The sequence below is a fragment of the Falco rusticolus genome, chromosome 2 (assembly GCF_015220075.1).
Source record: "Falco rusticolus isolate bFalRus1 chromosome 2, bFalRus1.pri, whole genome shotgun sequence".
Taxonomy (NCBI): domain Eukaryota; kingdom Metazoa; phylum Chordata; class Aves; order Falconiformes; family Falconidae; genus Falco; species Falco rusticolus.
Window position 1 is genome coordinate 120,872,311 of NC_051188.1, and position 17,193 is coordinate 120,889,503.

A 17,193-nucleotide genomic window follows, 5' to 3' on the forward strand; every position below is an offset into this window, starting at 1 on the left:
TTGCTCCCGTAAGGCTGGTGCATGTATGCACATAGGTTAAGTGCCCAGCTAGCCTGGCCCTTTAAGGAGCCGAGGGATTAAACTGAATACCACCGGGGAGAAAACCTCAAAGGAAAAGTAACGCATAGGACATAATCGAGATGTTCAGAGAGCAGCCCAGTGGGCATTTTAGAGTTTTGTCCCAACGGGAAGTGTGGAAGTATTGCATCAGTTAAAGACTTGCAATGATTGCTGTGTTCAGCAGACTGTTGGGACTTTGCATAGTGAATTTTGTTTTTGTAAAATTGAAGTATGTCTTGTGACAACAGGACAGTTGTTCTGTCTAATTCCTGGGGTGTCAAAAGCCAGATCTTGAGAATCAACTGAAGGCAAAGGAGGCACACAAAATTCCTGCAGTAGCAAACTCAGTGCTTTTACATCATAGACTTGCTTGAGTGCTGTATGCACAATAACAAACTGGAGGAAAGATGAGGAGGATGGGATACTTGAAAAGGATGAATAATAATGCACTGCTTTGTCATTTCTTCAGAAGTGACATTCATGTTAAACAAAATAGAAGCATGTGTCCTTTCTGACGTACTTGCTGATTCTAGAGTCACTGAAATTAGTCACAGTAAATCACATCCAGACTTCCTTTGTTCTGTCTGTGTTCTCTGCTTTGAAATATATTGGCAATTTTAGGATCTGTATTTCATCAGTGGTGGCAGCAATGGTTGGTGATATGGGCTCAAATTCCGTATCAGTTATCTAAATGTGCTTAATGAAAGAAGGAGTTTGCCTGCCATGCTGGGATCATTTCAGCAGGTCTGAGTGCAGTGGAGACATACCTGGGCTTCTTTACTGTCTGCATGTGAACTTGGCAATGGTATTGCTCCTTTCAGAAATTTTTGAGCATCTGCACAGCTTTACCCCAATGTGAAGAGTTCCACGCTGCTCCTCTGCAGTTGTGTATTTTCTTCTGTGCTCCCTACTGTGAGGTAGCAAATAAAAGGTTTGTCCTGCTTTAAAACTAAAAGAAGTCAAAATTCAAGAATTACCTAAATGAAAATTAAGGTAAAAGCAAGTACAATTTAAAAGGAAAAGGATCTACATACCAGGCTCAGTCTTTCATTCTTGCATAAAAATACCTCTGAAATCACGTACTTGCTTAGTTCAAGGACATGTGATTAAAATATTGAAAAAGGAGAAAATTGGACTGTGAAAGGATTTTCCCTTCTTTGTGCAATATGAACACTGAAATAATAATGTTTAAGATAAATAAATGTTTGACATAGCAAATTAGTCTTTAGGACATTCAAATTGATAAACTATGTCAACCATTGATAGACTGATGGACGTCTGGAACGTGTAGTTCAAATCTGAAGATGTTACCTGCTTCAGCCACAGAGCTGGGTTTGTGTTAAATGCTGAGGAGTGATGTAGGGGAAAATGTGACTAACGCCTTTAAAAAATGTCATGGGCAGGTGCAGTGGTCTCACCAATGCCTCATTTGACAGATCCAGAGTGTTATTTCTCCTTAGCAACACAGTATGGCTGCACAGAAAGAACTTGTTTAGGCTCTGCAGTTGCCCATGGGCCAGTGGGACCCTGTGTGTGCTTTGGTGGGTCTTCCTGATGTGACTGACATTGCACAGAAGTACACACCGTGGGGTCTGAAAAGGGGGAGTAGCAGCCTTATTTGTGAGCCATGCTTGCTGTGTTAATACCTATAGGCTATCCATAGGCACTGTTTGCTTCAGATCAACTTCTGAGGCCCTTATGGGTCTTGCCTTATGCCAGCCTAGATCCCGGCGTCTAACAGCTGCATGATCTGAAACCGGTTGTTTCTGCCAAGGAAACATAGTGCAGTGTTGCTTGTTCTGCTGCTTAGATGTCTGCTTGTATACATTCCTTCCTGCCTCTCCATACATATGTGTATGTTTTTATATTTTGCTTACTGCTCAGCCAAGGTGGTCCAGGGCATCACTCATGCAGGTAGGACAATAGCAATTATGTTTCATGTGTATGTGTTGCAAATTCACAGTAAGCTCTTGCTGGAACATAGTCCCTCCACCTGGAGGGCCTTGCTTGTGTAGCTATAGTGAAAAATAAAGCCTGGGCCCTGGATTAATCCTGGTGGGTGGGGGGTGGGGGAGCAAAGAAATATTGTATTTTAAATGGTGTGACTGAAGGGGGATTTGGATCTGTGTTTACCTTGAAGAGTAGTGTGATCAGGCAAATCAGTATATGTGCTGTTGTGTGCATTTTGAGTGACTTCCTTAGAGATACCTGGTAGTATTGCTGCTTTTTTAGGAGGTGAATAAAGTGGGCATTTGAAAAATCATAATGTTAAGGGGAAGTAAAAGGCAAAAAGAAATGGATGCAAAAAGAAAGCAAACCTTGTCGTTCTGGTAAAGCAATGAAAAAAACAATGTTGTGCATAAAGTGAGGCTGATTATAGCAGTTTCTTAAAACATTATTTTTATCCTCCTGAGAAAAACTGATAACTGTTAGTTTGACCAAATTTGATACTTGACTGGTCTTACTAGGTTAGATTTATCAGGGATTTACTAGGTCTTACTTAAGCCCTTGGCTTTTAATTTTCAGCCAGCTGTGAACTGGAATTTTGTCAGAAAATTGGTTAGGTCTTGGGGGCTTGTGTTTAGAAGCCCCTCATTACCAGTAAGAATACATTACCAAGCTTTGACAAAGATGGTGGCCTCTTACGGCTCGAGGTGATGGGTTTGCTGTGCTGTAAGGGCAGCAGTGTTACCCTCATGTCGCTTTTCAGTGCTCTGGCGGTTGCCCCGTGGCCCGGTTCAGTCTGTGGTTGCCACCACGCAGCAGCTGACCCGGTGCATAAGCTGGCGTTACTTACCGAAGCGCCCCGTTGGAGAGCTGCTGCTCATTTGGGTCAGTGGCGGGGAGAGTCCCCTGGGACCTCTGAGACTTAGATAATTTAGTTTTGATGCACCTATAACTAGTAGCCTGCTCACTCCGGCTGCCCTGCTGCAGGGCATGGCTGGGCACCTCGGGGAAAGCCGGGGTGAGAAAGGGCAGAAACATGGTGCGGGGGGAGGAGGAGGGAACAGCCACAGTGCGAGATGGTGGCATGCGGGAGGCCAAGGGCAGGGCGGCGGGCATGCATTCCCTGCAGGGCCCACACCGGGTACGGGAGTGGGGAGTGAAGCTGAGCCTGGCAGAGGGTGGAGGGTAGGTGGTGCTTTAATGTTTGTCTGTTTCTCGCTACCCAAACCTATTTAAATATGCAACAGGTTAATTTAACTTTCCGCCAGCTGGGTCTGTTTTGCCAGTGGAGGTAATTGGCAAGCGATCCTCCTGTCTTTATCCTCTGAAGCATTTTCGCCTTATTTTCTCCCCTGCCTCCTGGAGAAGGGTGGTGAGCGAGTGGCTGGGTGGGAGTTCTGGCCGTTAGCCCAGGCTTGCCCACCGCAGAGCCGGCCACTCAGCTGGTCAGGTAGGGCATCTCAAAAGGGCTCAGGTGGCCAAGGTGCAGCACAGGTCTGCAGGAGGTGGCGTCTGTGGTGACCTGGAGCAGCAGCCAGCGGGCAGCAGTGCTGGTGCTCTGTACTCTGCTTCTCGCTGTCCCCTTCTAAAGAAAAGAGGGCTGATAGAAGGCTCAGCTGGCGTTCACACAGAGGTCTGAGCACTTCAGCTGAACAGAACATTACAAATCCTGTAGCAGAATTGTTTCACTGCACATCGATTTGCTTTTGTTGATATTTTTTTTTTTTTTTTTATTCTGACCTCAGTTACACTAAACGGTTTGTAGTAAGTAAAATCGCAGATCGTCTCACCTCTCCTGAGGAGCAGAACCATATGTGCTTCTGAACATACCATTGTCAAACGGGATGCGCTAAAATACTTTATTCACTGATGCTGTAATTTGGTGAGACTCTGGTATAGATGTAATCTTAATGCCTATTTGAATTGGTAAGAGGAATGCATCTTTGGAGTTAAGTGAATTTAACTGGAAAATCATTAATCTGACCAATTGAGAATTAAGCAATAGTTTTTATTTCAGGTCTAAGATGATAAATAAGGAAGTGAAATTCCTCTGAAATATAACCAGCATCCTTAAGAAAATATAAACCCATCTAATGTGTTTTTCTGTTGTTTGGGTTTTTTAGCAGAAAGAAGTGGATATTTTTTTGAATGAGGTACATGTGACTCCTTATATGTGGGATGGCAATGGCAGAGAATAAGTGAGGATATCTTGTCTAAATTATACTTGCTAGTAAAATTTGGCGTTCCAGTTTTGGAAATCATTCCAGGATTTACTGAGGTTGTCAAAGAATGAGTAGAGGGTTACCTTGCACTGTGCTGGCTGAACACAGGTAGCAGTGTCCACGAGATGGAAGCAGACACAAACAACTGTACATTTCAAAGCTTGCGTAGGCTTCATCAGCTTCAGTTGTTCAAGAAAATACATGAAGGTACTGTTTAAGCTCTTGGATAAGTATTTTCTGCTTTGTTCATCTGGAGGTTATTTTATTTTTTCTTAGTATTTTATAGCTGTTGTGTAGATCTTGCCCTGTCAGTTGAACATTCCCTGAACTCGCTATATTCTGGTGTGGTTAATCCATTATGTGCAGGACCAGCCTGTGCCTCCTGGGGAAAGATTCTTGACTTAAATAGAAAATCAATCAGATTTTTCTTCAGGTCTGTTTATTGGTGAGCGTGACATGTCTTAGAGGCAGGGGGAGAAACAGTGTTTGAGACATTAACTCAGTGAAATGATCATATGTTTGATCACGTGCTCATGCCCTGGTATTGTTGGAGTGTAGCTTTGGAGCTGGTTGTCTGGCTGGTGCTGGGAGCCCTTGGGTTTTGGAGCAATACAGAGACTGGCTATACATCTGAAGGAGGCAAAATAACCTTCAACTTGGAGTGGAGTTTGGCTTGAGGACACATGGCAAGACCAGTAATCTGGTCTGTGAGTCAGAAATCAAACCTGGCAAGGCTAGGAGCTGTGGCTTGCGTCATACCAGCGCCCACATATGTTACAGTGAAGACCGTGCTGCAGTGCTTATTTTATGGCACGAGTATGACCACCAGTAACAAAGGAGTTCCTTTAGAAATGGGAGAAGTATCTCAGTGCGATGAACTTTGTTTTCTGAAGTTCCATTTCTCTCCAGCACTTAAACTTCCAATCTTGCAGGTTGAGCTGTATATATTAAAAACATGACAAACCTGGAAAATCATTTCTTCATTTAGGGAAGACTTGTTTCTGTCAGAACATGTCTCCCAATCTTGGTAACTTGACGGTTGCTCAGGTTTTACAGTATTGGCCCCAAGGAGCTTGGGTTTGCTGTAGGAGCCATGTCAAAGCTGTTAAGTTTTTCTTCAGGCTGACAGTCTTCATCTGATTTTTATCTGAAATGTTTTTATTTTTCACATTTGGCCTAGAGTTGTTTTATGTGTGTATGAATACAATAATTGTATTTGGAAACTGGTGCCTTTTGAAGATTTCCAAATAGGCAGAGTAAAAGTCATGACGAAAAGAACCCATCTTCTAGCAGTGATTTCGGTACAGTTGTGGTGTTTCAGTGCACTGGAGAGTATTTTAAAACCTGAGCATTTAATAGAATTTGACAGGTTATCTTTGTGTTCTATCCCTGGTCTTCACATCTGCTACTTTTACAGAACTGCTGGAAGGCAGAATGTATTTTTGGGTGGGACTCCCAAGTCAGTGGGAATATATGGAGGTTAGCAGCCCAGAGGGGCACAGGATGTGCTGTGTGATGCAAGGGACCCAATATCTAAGTTGCAAAAGATAACTGAAATACTACAGAACTGCATAATTTTTATGAAGGTTGTCAGCAAAGTAGTACCATGATGTAGTAATTCTGCAGACCTACTTTTTGTGTGGCAGCAGAATCACAGGTAAATCAAAAACTAATAAAACTACCTAACTGTGTCCAATTTCAATTTCTGATTTTATTTTTATTTAGCAGTAGTGGGACTCCAACTCCAGCTTTGGATGGTGATGTTACCACATTGAGAGGTCAGTTTTCACCTAACTCTTGCTGATTCTGAATTGCTAGAAAATTGAGAAATTCAATACTGCTTGGGTTTCAGAAAGAGCTGTTAGTTTTTGCATCTCAGATAATGCTGTTTGTGATTTGGAGATCATGTTGTATGCTGATGTTATTTTGTTATTGTATGAGTCCTGAAAATCCTACTTGTGAAAGAAGTTCTGTGCACTTTTTAATGCACTTAACTTCATGTTCCCAAAACCACATCTGCTTAGATAGGTCATTAGCATTTTATTCTGATTAGTGTATTTGATACTTTCCCTCAGGCTCTTCAGGTGTTTCCCTTGTTTCTGTCACGATGATGGGTATAGGAATCAAATTTTACTGTCAGTTTACGCCTGCTAAACTGCCTCTGTGTGTATCTACATGTCCACGGGTATGAACCCCCCCCCCAAACAAAATAATACTGCTGTCTTTCAAACTCAGATGCAGCTGCCAATGTTCCTCCCCCTCATGAGATCTCCGCTGAGAGTCCTGCGGGTGGTACCATCCATGAGATCGAAGATGCAGACACTACTGTGAGTGTGTGGGTTTTTTCATTCACTTCAGCATTCTGTTGCCTTTCCTAAATATTATTCATGGTCATGTGCATTTCCTAGTACTTAAAGGTGTTGTATAGCATAGTGTGTTGACACAAATTAAGGTTTCATAAAAACAGGAAAGGAGCTTTAGAAAGTTTTAAATAATTTCCAGGGTAGGCATTTTTTCATTTGCAGAGGCTTTGCAGTGCCCCATCCCTGACAGTGAGAGAGAACAGATTAGTTGAGCTACCAGGTAAGGATTTTGCCGGTGACATGGGACTAGACAGGGAACGCCTAGGGCTTCTGACAGTTCCAAGAAGAATGCGCAGCGTTATTATTCCTGTGGAAACACAATACACCCCAAATCGGCTGTACTCTTGTTTCGAAGGTCTGCGTGGTACAGTTCTGCAGGACAGCAGAGAGGTGGCCTGGATAACCTTGAACATTCCTTCTGGTTTTCTGCTCCTTTTCCTCTGCTGACACAGACGAACTTCTATCCATCACCTTACAGTCACCCTTACCCTGATATTTAAGCACAACTCCCGACACAGGGAAGCCTACATACATCAAGTACTTAAAACGTCTCTGTAGCAGTGAGCTGGCCTTCAGAAGTGCTGACCACTACACAGGTCCCAGGGAAGTATTTGCTTCCAGGAAACAGCTCCTCTGGATTAAAATTTAAGCCCAAACTCTAGAATTCAGTTGCAGTATTCATGGGCCTATATGAGTCAAGAACATTTTGCAAACCAGTGGTACGAATCAGCTGGCTTTTGTTTTCTTATAAACATGAAACTCTCAGTGGATTTGCTGAGAAGCTTAGTCACACATGCTGCATATAAGTAGAAGCTGTTTTATGGTACTGGATTTAGCTGTGCACTGTTCTGTAACCTGGTATGGCCATGAAACAAAGCTGGGCCAAGCTGTACGTTCTTCTAGAGCTTTCAGAGCTGACTGGAGCTCTGGTATTGTCCTTCTAAGAATAAATACTGAATATGAAACAGGCAGACAGCTGCTGACTCAAGTCCAGGGTCTGACTTCATATTATGTACCAAGAGCCTTGGCGCTTTGATCCCGTGTACACCATTATTCTTTTTTGAAACAGAATTGCCTGAAGTATTTCTGCCTAAGCAGAGAATAGGACCACTCAGTAAATCAGAAATAAGCCAGAATTAGATTGCTGCTGCTACAGTGTTTTCACTCTGTGCAGTTACATCACACCTCATCATTGCTCTGTGCAGCCAAAACACATCGCCAGTTACAAGACCAAGAGTGAGCAAAGCTCACCTTCTGCACTCATATGTTGACTGTACTTTTGTTTTTGGGGGGCTGATAAATGATTGAATCTACATGGTGTTGCAAACAGCCATACAGTAGCAGCATATATATATACCTGCTAAGTGTGTGCCTCCCACATGCTGACCAGCTTTAAGTAGCATACCAGTCATTATGGTCCTTAACAAATTTATCTAGTAAAAAAAGGGATTGGGGGAGGAAGAGAATTTAACTAAAAATTTTTAAGAGTCCCTAAACAGTAAGTCACTCACTGGTGGCAGATAAACATTCTGGAGAAAGGTTCTTCCATTTCCTGCACCGTACATAACACGGGCTCCAGTTTTGCTGAAAAGATCTGTTTTGTTGGCACTCTTTCTTTCCTTTTTATTTGAGAAAAAGCAACAACTGGATGTAAATGGCCAAAGGCATTTGGCTATTTGGCTAAAGTTAACTTAAGCTAGCCTTCCCTGCCTCCAAATCTCAATTTTTTCTTTCAGAACAAAACCATGAAAGAAGATCTGGTTTTTCTCATGTCTTTCAGTATACCACAAGGAGTAGTGTGCTGGTTGTAAAATGCTGGGGAGCTAAGCAGAGCATGCTCTTCCTGTGTTGCTCAGTCGTTCGCATTAGATTAAAACCTGGAACTCGCTGCTGCCTGCGGCAGCCCCGACATCATGCTTGCGGGCTGTGTTGCACAGCCCCTGCTGTGGGGCTGCTTGGGCAGCTGCTCGCCTGCCAGGTGAAGCCCACCACTTCAGCTCAGCAGGGCCCTGCAGGTCTCCTGCTGCCTACTGGGTACCTGGGGTGTCCTTCGCTCACTGAGGCTGCTGTTCACTTACAGGGTGCGGCTCTTGATGTAGAGCTTGGCGAAGGTAACTTGTCTTCCAGGTGCAATAGGAAGTAGGAGCCTTGTGATAAATGAGTAAATTTGGGGTAAATGAGCTTGTTGCTGACTGGGCTCAGGTGAGCTGTCTGTGTATCCATAGCTGCACTTCCAGTTGCTATGGGAACATCCCACACAACTGGATTTCTGTTTGTAGCTGAGGTCAACTCGATAGACTAGCACTAGAAATGTGCAAATGGAAAATAGAATTGTCTGCAATACAAGAGTTCTCAAAAAATGTTCTTGCTCAGTAGATTGCCTTGCTGGTTGCTGCCTGTGCCCCTGAGGACAGGCTCTACTCCATTACTGCACAGGGCAGGCGTGCGTGCTGATGGCTGAAGTGGGCGTGCTGTACTTTGCACCAGTTTTCGTGTGTCATTAAGTATATCCGTGACCATCAGTGTGGCCACCACTGCTGCCCTGAGGTGTTCCTGTCCGTACAGTATTGATGGAGAGGGCTCAGGTTTTCTGCCCCATCACCAGCCAGAGAAGCCTCCAGGTTTGCAGCAGCTGGAGGAGCTTCTGGCCCACGTAAGAAAGACGTTTGAACCCAGGCTTAGGAATGTAGGGTACTGTTGACAGATGGCAGGTCATATGTGTACATATGTATCTAGGAATGCTTTTTACATGGAGTAAATCCAGGATAGGTAGGAAGCTGGTCTGTGGTGAGTAATGAGGATTTTTTTCTTATAAAAAACCTGAAAGTCAAAACAACAACAAAAGGCATTAAATCACCTGTTTTCTCCCATCTTCCTTCCCTTCCAGATCAATAATGAGATCAAGAAGCAGGATGAGAAGCTAGTGAGACCTGCAGCTGAGCAGATGGTAGAGTTCAGCATTCTGATCGTTGGTGAAAAGTACAGCGAGGAGCTGAGTGATCCAGCTGCTGCGAAGCATCAGCTGCTCTCTCATCAGTTAATTTCTCAGGTGACGACCTTCCCTGACTTCCTTTCTCCCTTGTTGGCCCAGCGAAGCAGCAGCAGCAGACAGCTCCTGCCTTAGGGCTGCCTGTTTCTCATGGGCTCTGCAGAACCAGCTTAGGGTTTTGTTGCCCGAGGTAGGCTGGAAAATGCTCACTGTGCGAATGGACGGACTGTGTGACACTGCGGCCTGTGACACGCTGCCTGAGGGAGCAGTGCCATACAGCCTGTGTAGCAGACCAGCGGCCAAAGGCCAGTTACTCTAGTTTTCTTTCTGTGTTTGCCATGAAATAACCTGCGGTCGTATTTGCAGGCAAGAGGTAAAAGTATGCCTTTGGGAGGCTCAGGAAATAATGCTGAACCCCTGAATTCAGACCTCACCTCAACAGGACCTTCCTGAAGGACTGACTGCGTGTGCACTTGCTCTCTCTCTCTCTACCCACACCCCCCACCCCCATATTCTAATTTCCTTAATTTACTTTGTGTTAGCAAAAGAACCTATCAGATGTTATTAACAAATGAAAAACATTCCCACTTACTTTAGTCCCTTTAAAGACCTGTTTCTGCCACGGCTGACTTTGGCCTTACCACCCTGGCAGAATTTTTCAGTACCTCTCCCTGTCTGTGTTACTGCCGCAGAACTTTTAAACTTGCAGAGAAGTGACAAGATTGTTGTTTGCCTCTTGATGCAACTTCATTAGTTCTTAAAGTTTTAGGACTTGAAATCCTAAATTTTAAAGATACGGCTAACATTTCTCTAGTGGCTGGTCTGCCTAGAGTTTCTTTCAGTGCTTTCTTATCTCCTTGTCCAGTTTGAATTCTTGCATAATGCACTTGGTTTGAAACTGGGGAGTGAAAAAGATGATTTCAAGGGTCTCAGCAAACGAGCCTGCCCATGCTCTCAGATGGCAGGATGTGACTTGGCTGCGGTCCAGAGCCATCAGCCGGTGCTGGGGGGCAGCCGCAGTCGTGCAGCTGTAGCACAGCATCAGTGGGGAGTGCAGGCAGAAGGCTCGGGGCCACCAGCACTTGCCTGTGTGGGCACACTCCGGCAATCCTACAGGTGCTGAGCACCAGGGCAGGACACAGGGTGTCCTGGCAATTACATGGTGTCCAGATTTTGGACTGCAGAAGAAAGTCTGGCATCAGTCTAGAGCATCTGTGTAGACAGGGTAGATGAGAGATGAGGAAACGGGAATAAGCTGCAAACAGCAGGATTCATTCATTATTTCTGCTCAGGAGCGACATTTCTTCCAATGAGTTGTTGTGCACTGCAGCGAGACGCTTTCTGGGATCTGGGCTGCTGAGACAACCCTTGCTCTTCAGTCACACCCGGAATCAGCAGTGCACGCGAGCACGTTTTAAAACTCTTCAGCCAGCTCTTAAGCACGCGCTTAAATCCCGTTGGAGTCAGTGGGAATGAAGCATGGTTTAGACTGTTAGGCACCTACTTCAAAGAAAAAATACATATGTGCATATGCATATAAATGTATACATATACACACATATGCAGGATTTATTAAAACTTGATTTCAAGTTAATTTAATTTTAATTAAAATGTAATGTTTTAATTTGTATGCTACACATAAAGTTACTGGCCCACCAGTATACAAGCGCATATTTAAAGTGCAATCATACTGCTGTCTCCTAGCTTTCCTCTCCCTGTTGTTTCCGATATTTTTCAAAATGTTGTCTACAGCAATGGTAATTTTATTACCGTCGTTCCCTGGGGCAGAGAGTTTGCTTTCCTTTCTCTTGGGAGAGGCACCTAGGGTGCCAAGCAGCAGCATGTCATGAGGCTTATCTTTTCTCTAGCTTTGCTTCTTTCTTAGTGCCACCCAGTTGGGGTCCTTTGTTGAATCCCTTTTACTGGGGCTAACCCTGTGCCAGATCCCAGGCCTGATGGGAAAGACATGTACCCTTCACTGCAGCCAGAAAGCATCACCCCAACTGTCACAAGTTGCTAGCATAGGCTAGACGTCTTAATTTTCCTAGTTGTGTGGCCAAGTAGCCATGCCATAGTGTGTTTGTGTAAGAAATGTCAGATGGGACAGAAGCCACCTGGCACACGGATGTTCCACTCCTTTGATCCCTTGCCTGGTTTTCTCTGTGCTTGGATAAAGAAGCTCTTGAAAAAAAGAAAGTCTGCAGTGCTTCAATTGTTTAAGTCTCACCAGAGACAGTTTAAAAATAGAGAGATTGGGGAGGGAAAGAAGAATTTGAGGAGTAAAAAATAATCCTCAACTGGCAAGGATCTTTTTGGAGGAAGAACAAAACTCCAAACAGGCATGAACCTTCAATGTTTTAATTCTTGGTTTTTGTCTTGTGTGACATAGCTGAATTAGGCCTGGATGTGCTGCCAGTTTGCTGCCCTCGCTTGTCTCTTGCATAGCGCTGCCATTCCCTCCTGAGCCCCTCCCGTGTTCGGGGCAGTGGGGACGAGCCGTGTTCTCCCTACAGAACACATCAGTGCCTCTTTGGGCTCTAAAGGTCCCTGTTGCTACAGCGGCCGCTGCTCCTCTTGTTTAAGTTGCTAAGGTCCAAAGCATTTTCCTGACTTCTTTTTAACTCGGAGAGGTTCGGGAGGGAATGGAAACCTTTTGGGCAGAGAAGACTGAGAATGAGAGAAGGGATGTCGTTTGCTATGGGCAGTGCAGATCTCTGCAGGGTCTGTTTGAATCTCTTTGAATCTCGCCCCGCCCTCTGAATGTTCCTGTATGGTTCTTGGGAAATGCTGGATGTTGTTGTTCTTACTTTCGCTTTTCCTTTTTTAGTAATGAAACAATGTCACTGAAACTCTTCTTCTGTAAAGAGAGAGAATATTTAACTGTTTTTCTCGTATTAGATATAACAGCTGAGATAATTTTTTTTTTTGGGTAAGAAAATGTTGAAAATACTTCTTGATTTTTCGTAAAAAATGACTAGGGTGGAGGAAATATGTGTTAATTTTTTGTTTTCTCCCCAAAATAGATCAGAAGTGTATTTGAAGGACTACCTGGATACAAAAGCATCCATATCCTGGATTACAGGTAAGCAGATGCTGACATGTGTGCAGTGACTGAAACTGATCATGGATGGGGGGGCGATGGGCTAGTGCCACACTTGGAAGAACATCGGGCATGTGTTGTTGGAGTCCCTGGGATGTATTAACCAAAGGACAAGTGCTTTCCTGTTTGGTACCTCTATACAGAGGTTGAAATGGAAATACAGAATTGTATGTAAATGTAATCATCTCTTTTTTTGCTCCTGGCATCCACCAGAGATTCTCACATGATACGCTTGCCTTGATTTTAAGACAAGGCATTCTTATTAAAGATTCCATCCTAACATTAAGAGTTCTTTTCTAATGTAAAACTACTATCTGATACTTCTTCAGTACTATTGACGTGTCCTAGTATTAAACAAGGAAGAACACAAAAACCTTTTTGGAAAAATGTGTATTTAATTTTTTTTCAACAACTTAATATTAATTTGGGATGCCTCTAAAGGTTGGTGTTTAAGATGTGTAAAAGTCTTTTTTTTTTTCTTTGGCCAAAGCAAAGGTGGGTGAATAGTTTGATAAGTGATACGCAATGTTTTAACTCTCTTTTTTGGCTGGAATATTCTAGCTAGAATACAGGCAGCCAAGGTGAGAAAGGTTTTATGGTTGGAACCCTAGGCTGCATTCGATTTCCAGCCTGGAAGGTAGCAAACCCTTCCATCTTGGTATCTGCAGTCCAATACATCTGCAAGCTCTTGGTTCCTTTGAGAAGGCAAATAAAAGGTTGATATTTCTGGCAAAGTATCAGAGGCCTGTACTCTGCTGTGCAAGACAAAAAAATGTGTTTGTAAACTAAACCTTTAGGTAGGATTAGTGCACCTTGATTTTCTGACAGCAATTTACCTGCATTATTTGCAGTAATTGCGATGGCTCTGCTCTGCTGATTCCTTGTGACCAACAAGAAGTATCTCAGTTCACTGAAAGTAGATCAGTTACGTAGCAGAGTAACTATGCAGCTTATAACTATTTTGCGGTATGCTTTTTCAAATTTGTATGCCCTGTAGAATAACCAAAGCAAATTTGTTAAATTTGGAAGACTTGAAGGAAGTGATAACATTGATTTAACAGGTTTTGCTGTTGTTTTGTTGTGTTTCTATATGCAGACCTCCTGAGGACGGCAGGTAAAGACAATTTTTTTATAGATATTATCATCATACAGCTGGAAAAACATGCTTAGCTGGAGGGCACTGTGGGGGATTTGTAGTTTTGGCTCCAGTGAGATAGTTATCCAGCATAAATATTATGTGAGGGGGTTCTACCAGAAACTGCAAGTCACTAATCTGTTTTGATTATGGATAAATGTAATTTGCTTATTTAAGTCCTAATCATAAAAAACTACTTGGGGAAAATCTTCTTAAACACAAGTCAGCTACTGGGCTAACTTGTGTACGGGAGTGTCTTTTGTGAAGAAAACAAAATTGCTTAATGATGACTCAAGGTCTTTATGCTTTGCAAGAAAGTCTTGAGCAGGTATGGAATGATTATTACAGAAATTAAAGTAGGTAAGAAAACCATAGCTGTCCAGCAAAGGCAGCTGGCTTGGCTACCTCAAGGCCAGAGGTGCTGCACATCTTTGCAGTAGTTTTGTAAACGTGACTGAGCAAAAGATGGGATCGGTCTGGACTTGGGTTTCATCAGACATATGGAGGTTAAGCATCCAAAATTCCCCTCCTTTGAGTATTTTAAGAATTTCATAAGACAGAAAATGAACTGCAGCCTTTAACTTGATGAAAGGCTCTTTTGTGTCTTAGCAAAGGCATAGCCAGTTTCCACAAACAGTTTTACAGAGAATGAGCATTTTAACTTTAGATGAAAGGGTAGAAAACACAACTCTCTTCACAAACAACAGTGCCTTAAAGCCACCCTCTCCTACTCTGCACTTCTGCAGGCTAATGCATGCAGCTATTCACAGCGGCTGTGTTCCAAGCACCAGATGTTTTAGCCCTTTCCAGACAGATGAGGGTGTCGTAGTTATTCGTTAGGAATTATTAACTGCAACTGACAGCACAGTTGTATTAAGCTTCAATGTTACTTCTGGGGAACATACTGTGTTCAGTCTTTGCTGTGCCTTTTCACTACTGCTGACTTTTTTTTCCCCTGCTGCCAGTGAGCGCCCAGGTGAGCCTTTGGTGGGCTCAGTTCCATGACACAGCCAGCAGCGAAGCTCCAGCGGCTCCTGACACACAGCAGTCAGCGTTTGCTGATTACGCCTCTGTTGTGTCTGGTGCTGGGGCTTTGGAGGCTTCTCTGAGGAGAGCCATCCTTTAGCAATCCAGTCCAGCTCTGTGGAATGAAGAGGACCTGTCTTTGGAGCACATTTTTCTAACACTTCTTAGTTTACTTCATGTTCTTGCTGTGCCTGGTGTACAGGCAAAACATGATATATTTTCTAAAGCTCCCCTGTGCTTATGCCCAGGGCATGGGAACGTGATTGCTGCCTACGCTGTCACGTGGGAGGGGACATCCAGGCATCTTTGGGAAAAGAAAATGGAGGAGGGCTGATATGAAAAAGGCTAAGCTGTACACAGATGCAAAACGTAGTTAAAGAATAAATGATCAAATGAGTCTAGAAAAATGTTCCCAATGTTGAACTCTATTAAATAGCATCTCATCACTATTAAAGACATGAATTCAAGTAGATTGATGCTGCACAGTGACGGCGATCAGGGCTCCCTCCAGCTACAGTAGGTTGCTACTATATACAGCCTGGTTTTCCTGGCTGTTTTCATACCTCAGAGCCGTTCCCATCATTTGGCATGATCTTAAAGTTGTCACTCACAGCGCTGCGTGCCGGTGGGCCCGTTGATAATGCTAGCAGAAAGCCAATGTCCTGATCTGTCTGCCGCGCTCCTGCTGGGGCCAACCTGACAGCAGGTGCTGGTAGCCTTTTCCATGAGGACTTTGCAGTGGTGGAGAGCACAGGCAGGCAGACACAAGTGTGAAAAGAATTACGTTGTTTTTATTTAGGATCCTTTAAAGTAATATATTTTTATATTAAAAGAGAGTATTGACACAGTAATGACCCCACATTTCTTGGGGGGGGAAAAAAAATCACACTGTTTGCTATACATCGGAAAACCTTGCATCTCTTATCTGTGTTTTTTCTCTTTGTACAACTGAAGCGGGGTGGAAGTTCGCTATGCTGTTATGTTTGATGGAAAAGCCATCAGCAATGCCACCTGGGACCTCATCAACCTTCATTCCAACAAGGTGGAGGACAACTCCTTTATGGGCATAGAGGATAATCCAACAGTTGTGTACACTATTAGTGACTTCCGAGATTACGTTGCTGAAATACTTCAGAAAAATGCCTTGCTTGAAAACACGTCCTTGTCTTTAGACCCTAACTCTCTCCAGCTTACTAATGGTGGGTATTAATTATGATGCACTGGTTGGCCATGCATCTGCAGTTTTATAAAATAAATCTCAGATGAGTTAATTATTCAGCTGCTCTCTGAATAATTAAAAGGAAACAACAAAACCAACTGTTTTGTAGCTTGTTTTGCTCTGATCTTAACCAGGCTAAGCCATTAGCAGTAGTATCCCCTTCTTAATCCATTAATTTGCCTCTTAGGTTTTTTTGTTCTTTGACACAGAGGTTTGTGGTATGCAATTTTGGCAATACTTCCAAAAATTAACAGGACTAGAAGGGGAAACATGGTTCACATGATGCTTGCTGCACCAAGATGACCTTCAGCTGAGTAGCCATGTGCTGGCCTTGAGCAGGCGAAGGGAATGGCTGCTTTACTGCTGAATGTTCCAGAACCCTGCTGGAGGTGGCGGGGCAGTGCTGCCTGCCCCTCTGCTCTCCTCTGCCCTCAGTACTTCCCGTCAGTGATCCGAGGGCATTTCCAGAAACAAAATCTTGCTGGCAAACCTTTGGAAAAGATTTTACTTCCAAATCTGAGATGAGGGAGGTTTTTCAGTCACTCTTCCAAAGCAGCTTCCCCGCACTGCTACTGCAGCCTTTAGATCCCAAGTATTTTTATTTCCACAGTGAAAGAAATACTACACCCGGCACCAGAAGACCCATCCTGGATTACTGAACATCCAGCTGTGCTGGGGCGCCCGGAGCTTGACGTGAGTACAGTCGTGAGTACAGTCCAGTTCCGAGTGACAGCCTGTGGACACAGCTGAGCAGCTTAACTCGGCAGGGCAGAGCCGCAGCCAGCACCCAGCGCTGCCTGCCCTGTTGCTCATGCAGAATAAGCAGTAAGGCAGGCACACCTTACACAGGGGTAAAACCTCTGGTGTCATCTCTCAGCTGATAATTTGGTATCTCTTGTGTAACGGTTTCCCGTGATTGTCTTCCATCACCTGGCAGCGCCGTGCTCCTGGCTGTGCAGCCGGGCCTTGCTTCTTGGGCTTCCTTTGTCATAACGGTCAGACTGAATTGCTCTAAAGACATGATTCTTCCCGCAGTACTGCCCGCCTTTGGAAGGCGAGAAACAGACGTCAGCACTAAGGCTGGCTGGAGGAGGTCAGATGGTAATTTCCATATGCTCCTTCTGTTACTGTA

The 17,193-nt window shown here is 43.9% G+C and overlaps 1 protein-coding gene across 1 annotated transcript in view; it reads left to right on the forward strand.

Moving 5' to 3' along the window:
* IMPG2 (interphotoreceptor matrix proteoglycan 2) overlaps positions 1-17,193 on the forward strand; it is a 62,295-nt gene that overhangs the window by 30,273 nt on the left and 14,829 nt on the right. Inside the window, exons 6-12 of the mRNA XM_037378326.1 lie at positions 5,955-6,007; positions 6,465-6,556; positions 9,480-9,641; positions 12,605-12,663; positions 13,778-13,795; positions 15,797-16,041; positions 16,672-16,766. Coding sequence (XP_037234223.1) covers positions 5,955-6,007; positions 6,465-6,556; positions 9,480-9,641; positions 12,605-12,663; positions 13,778-13,795; positions 15,797-16,041; positions 16,672-16,766 — 724 coding nt within the window. The remainder of the gene's footprint in view (positions 1-5,954; positions 6,008-6,464; positions 6,557-9,479; positions 9,642-12,604; positions 12,664-13,777; positions 13,796-15,796; positions 16,042-16,671; positions 16,767-17,193) is intronic.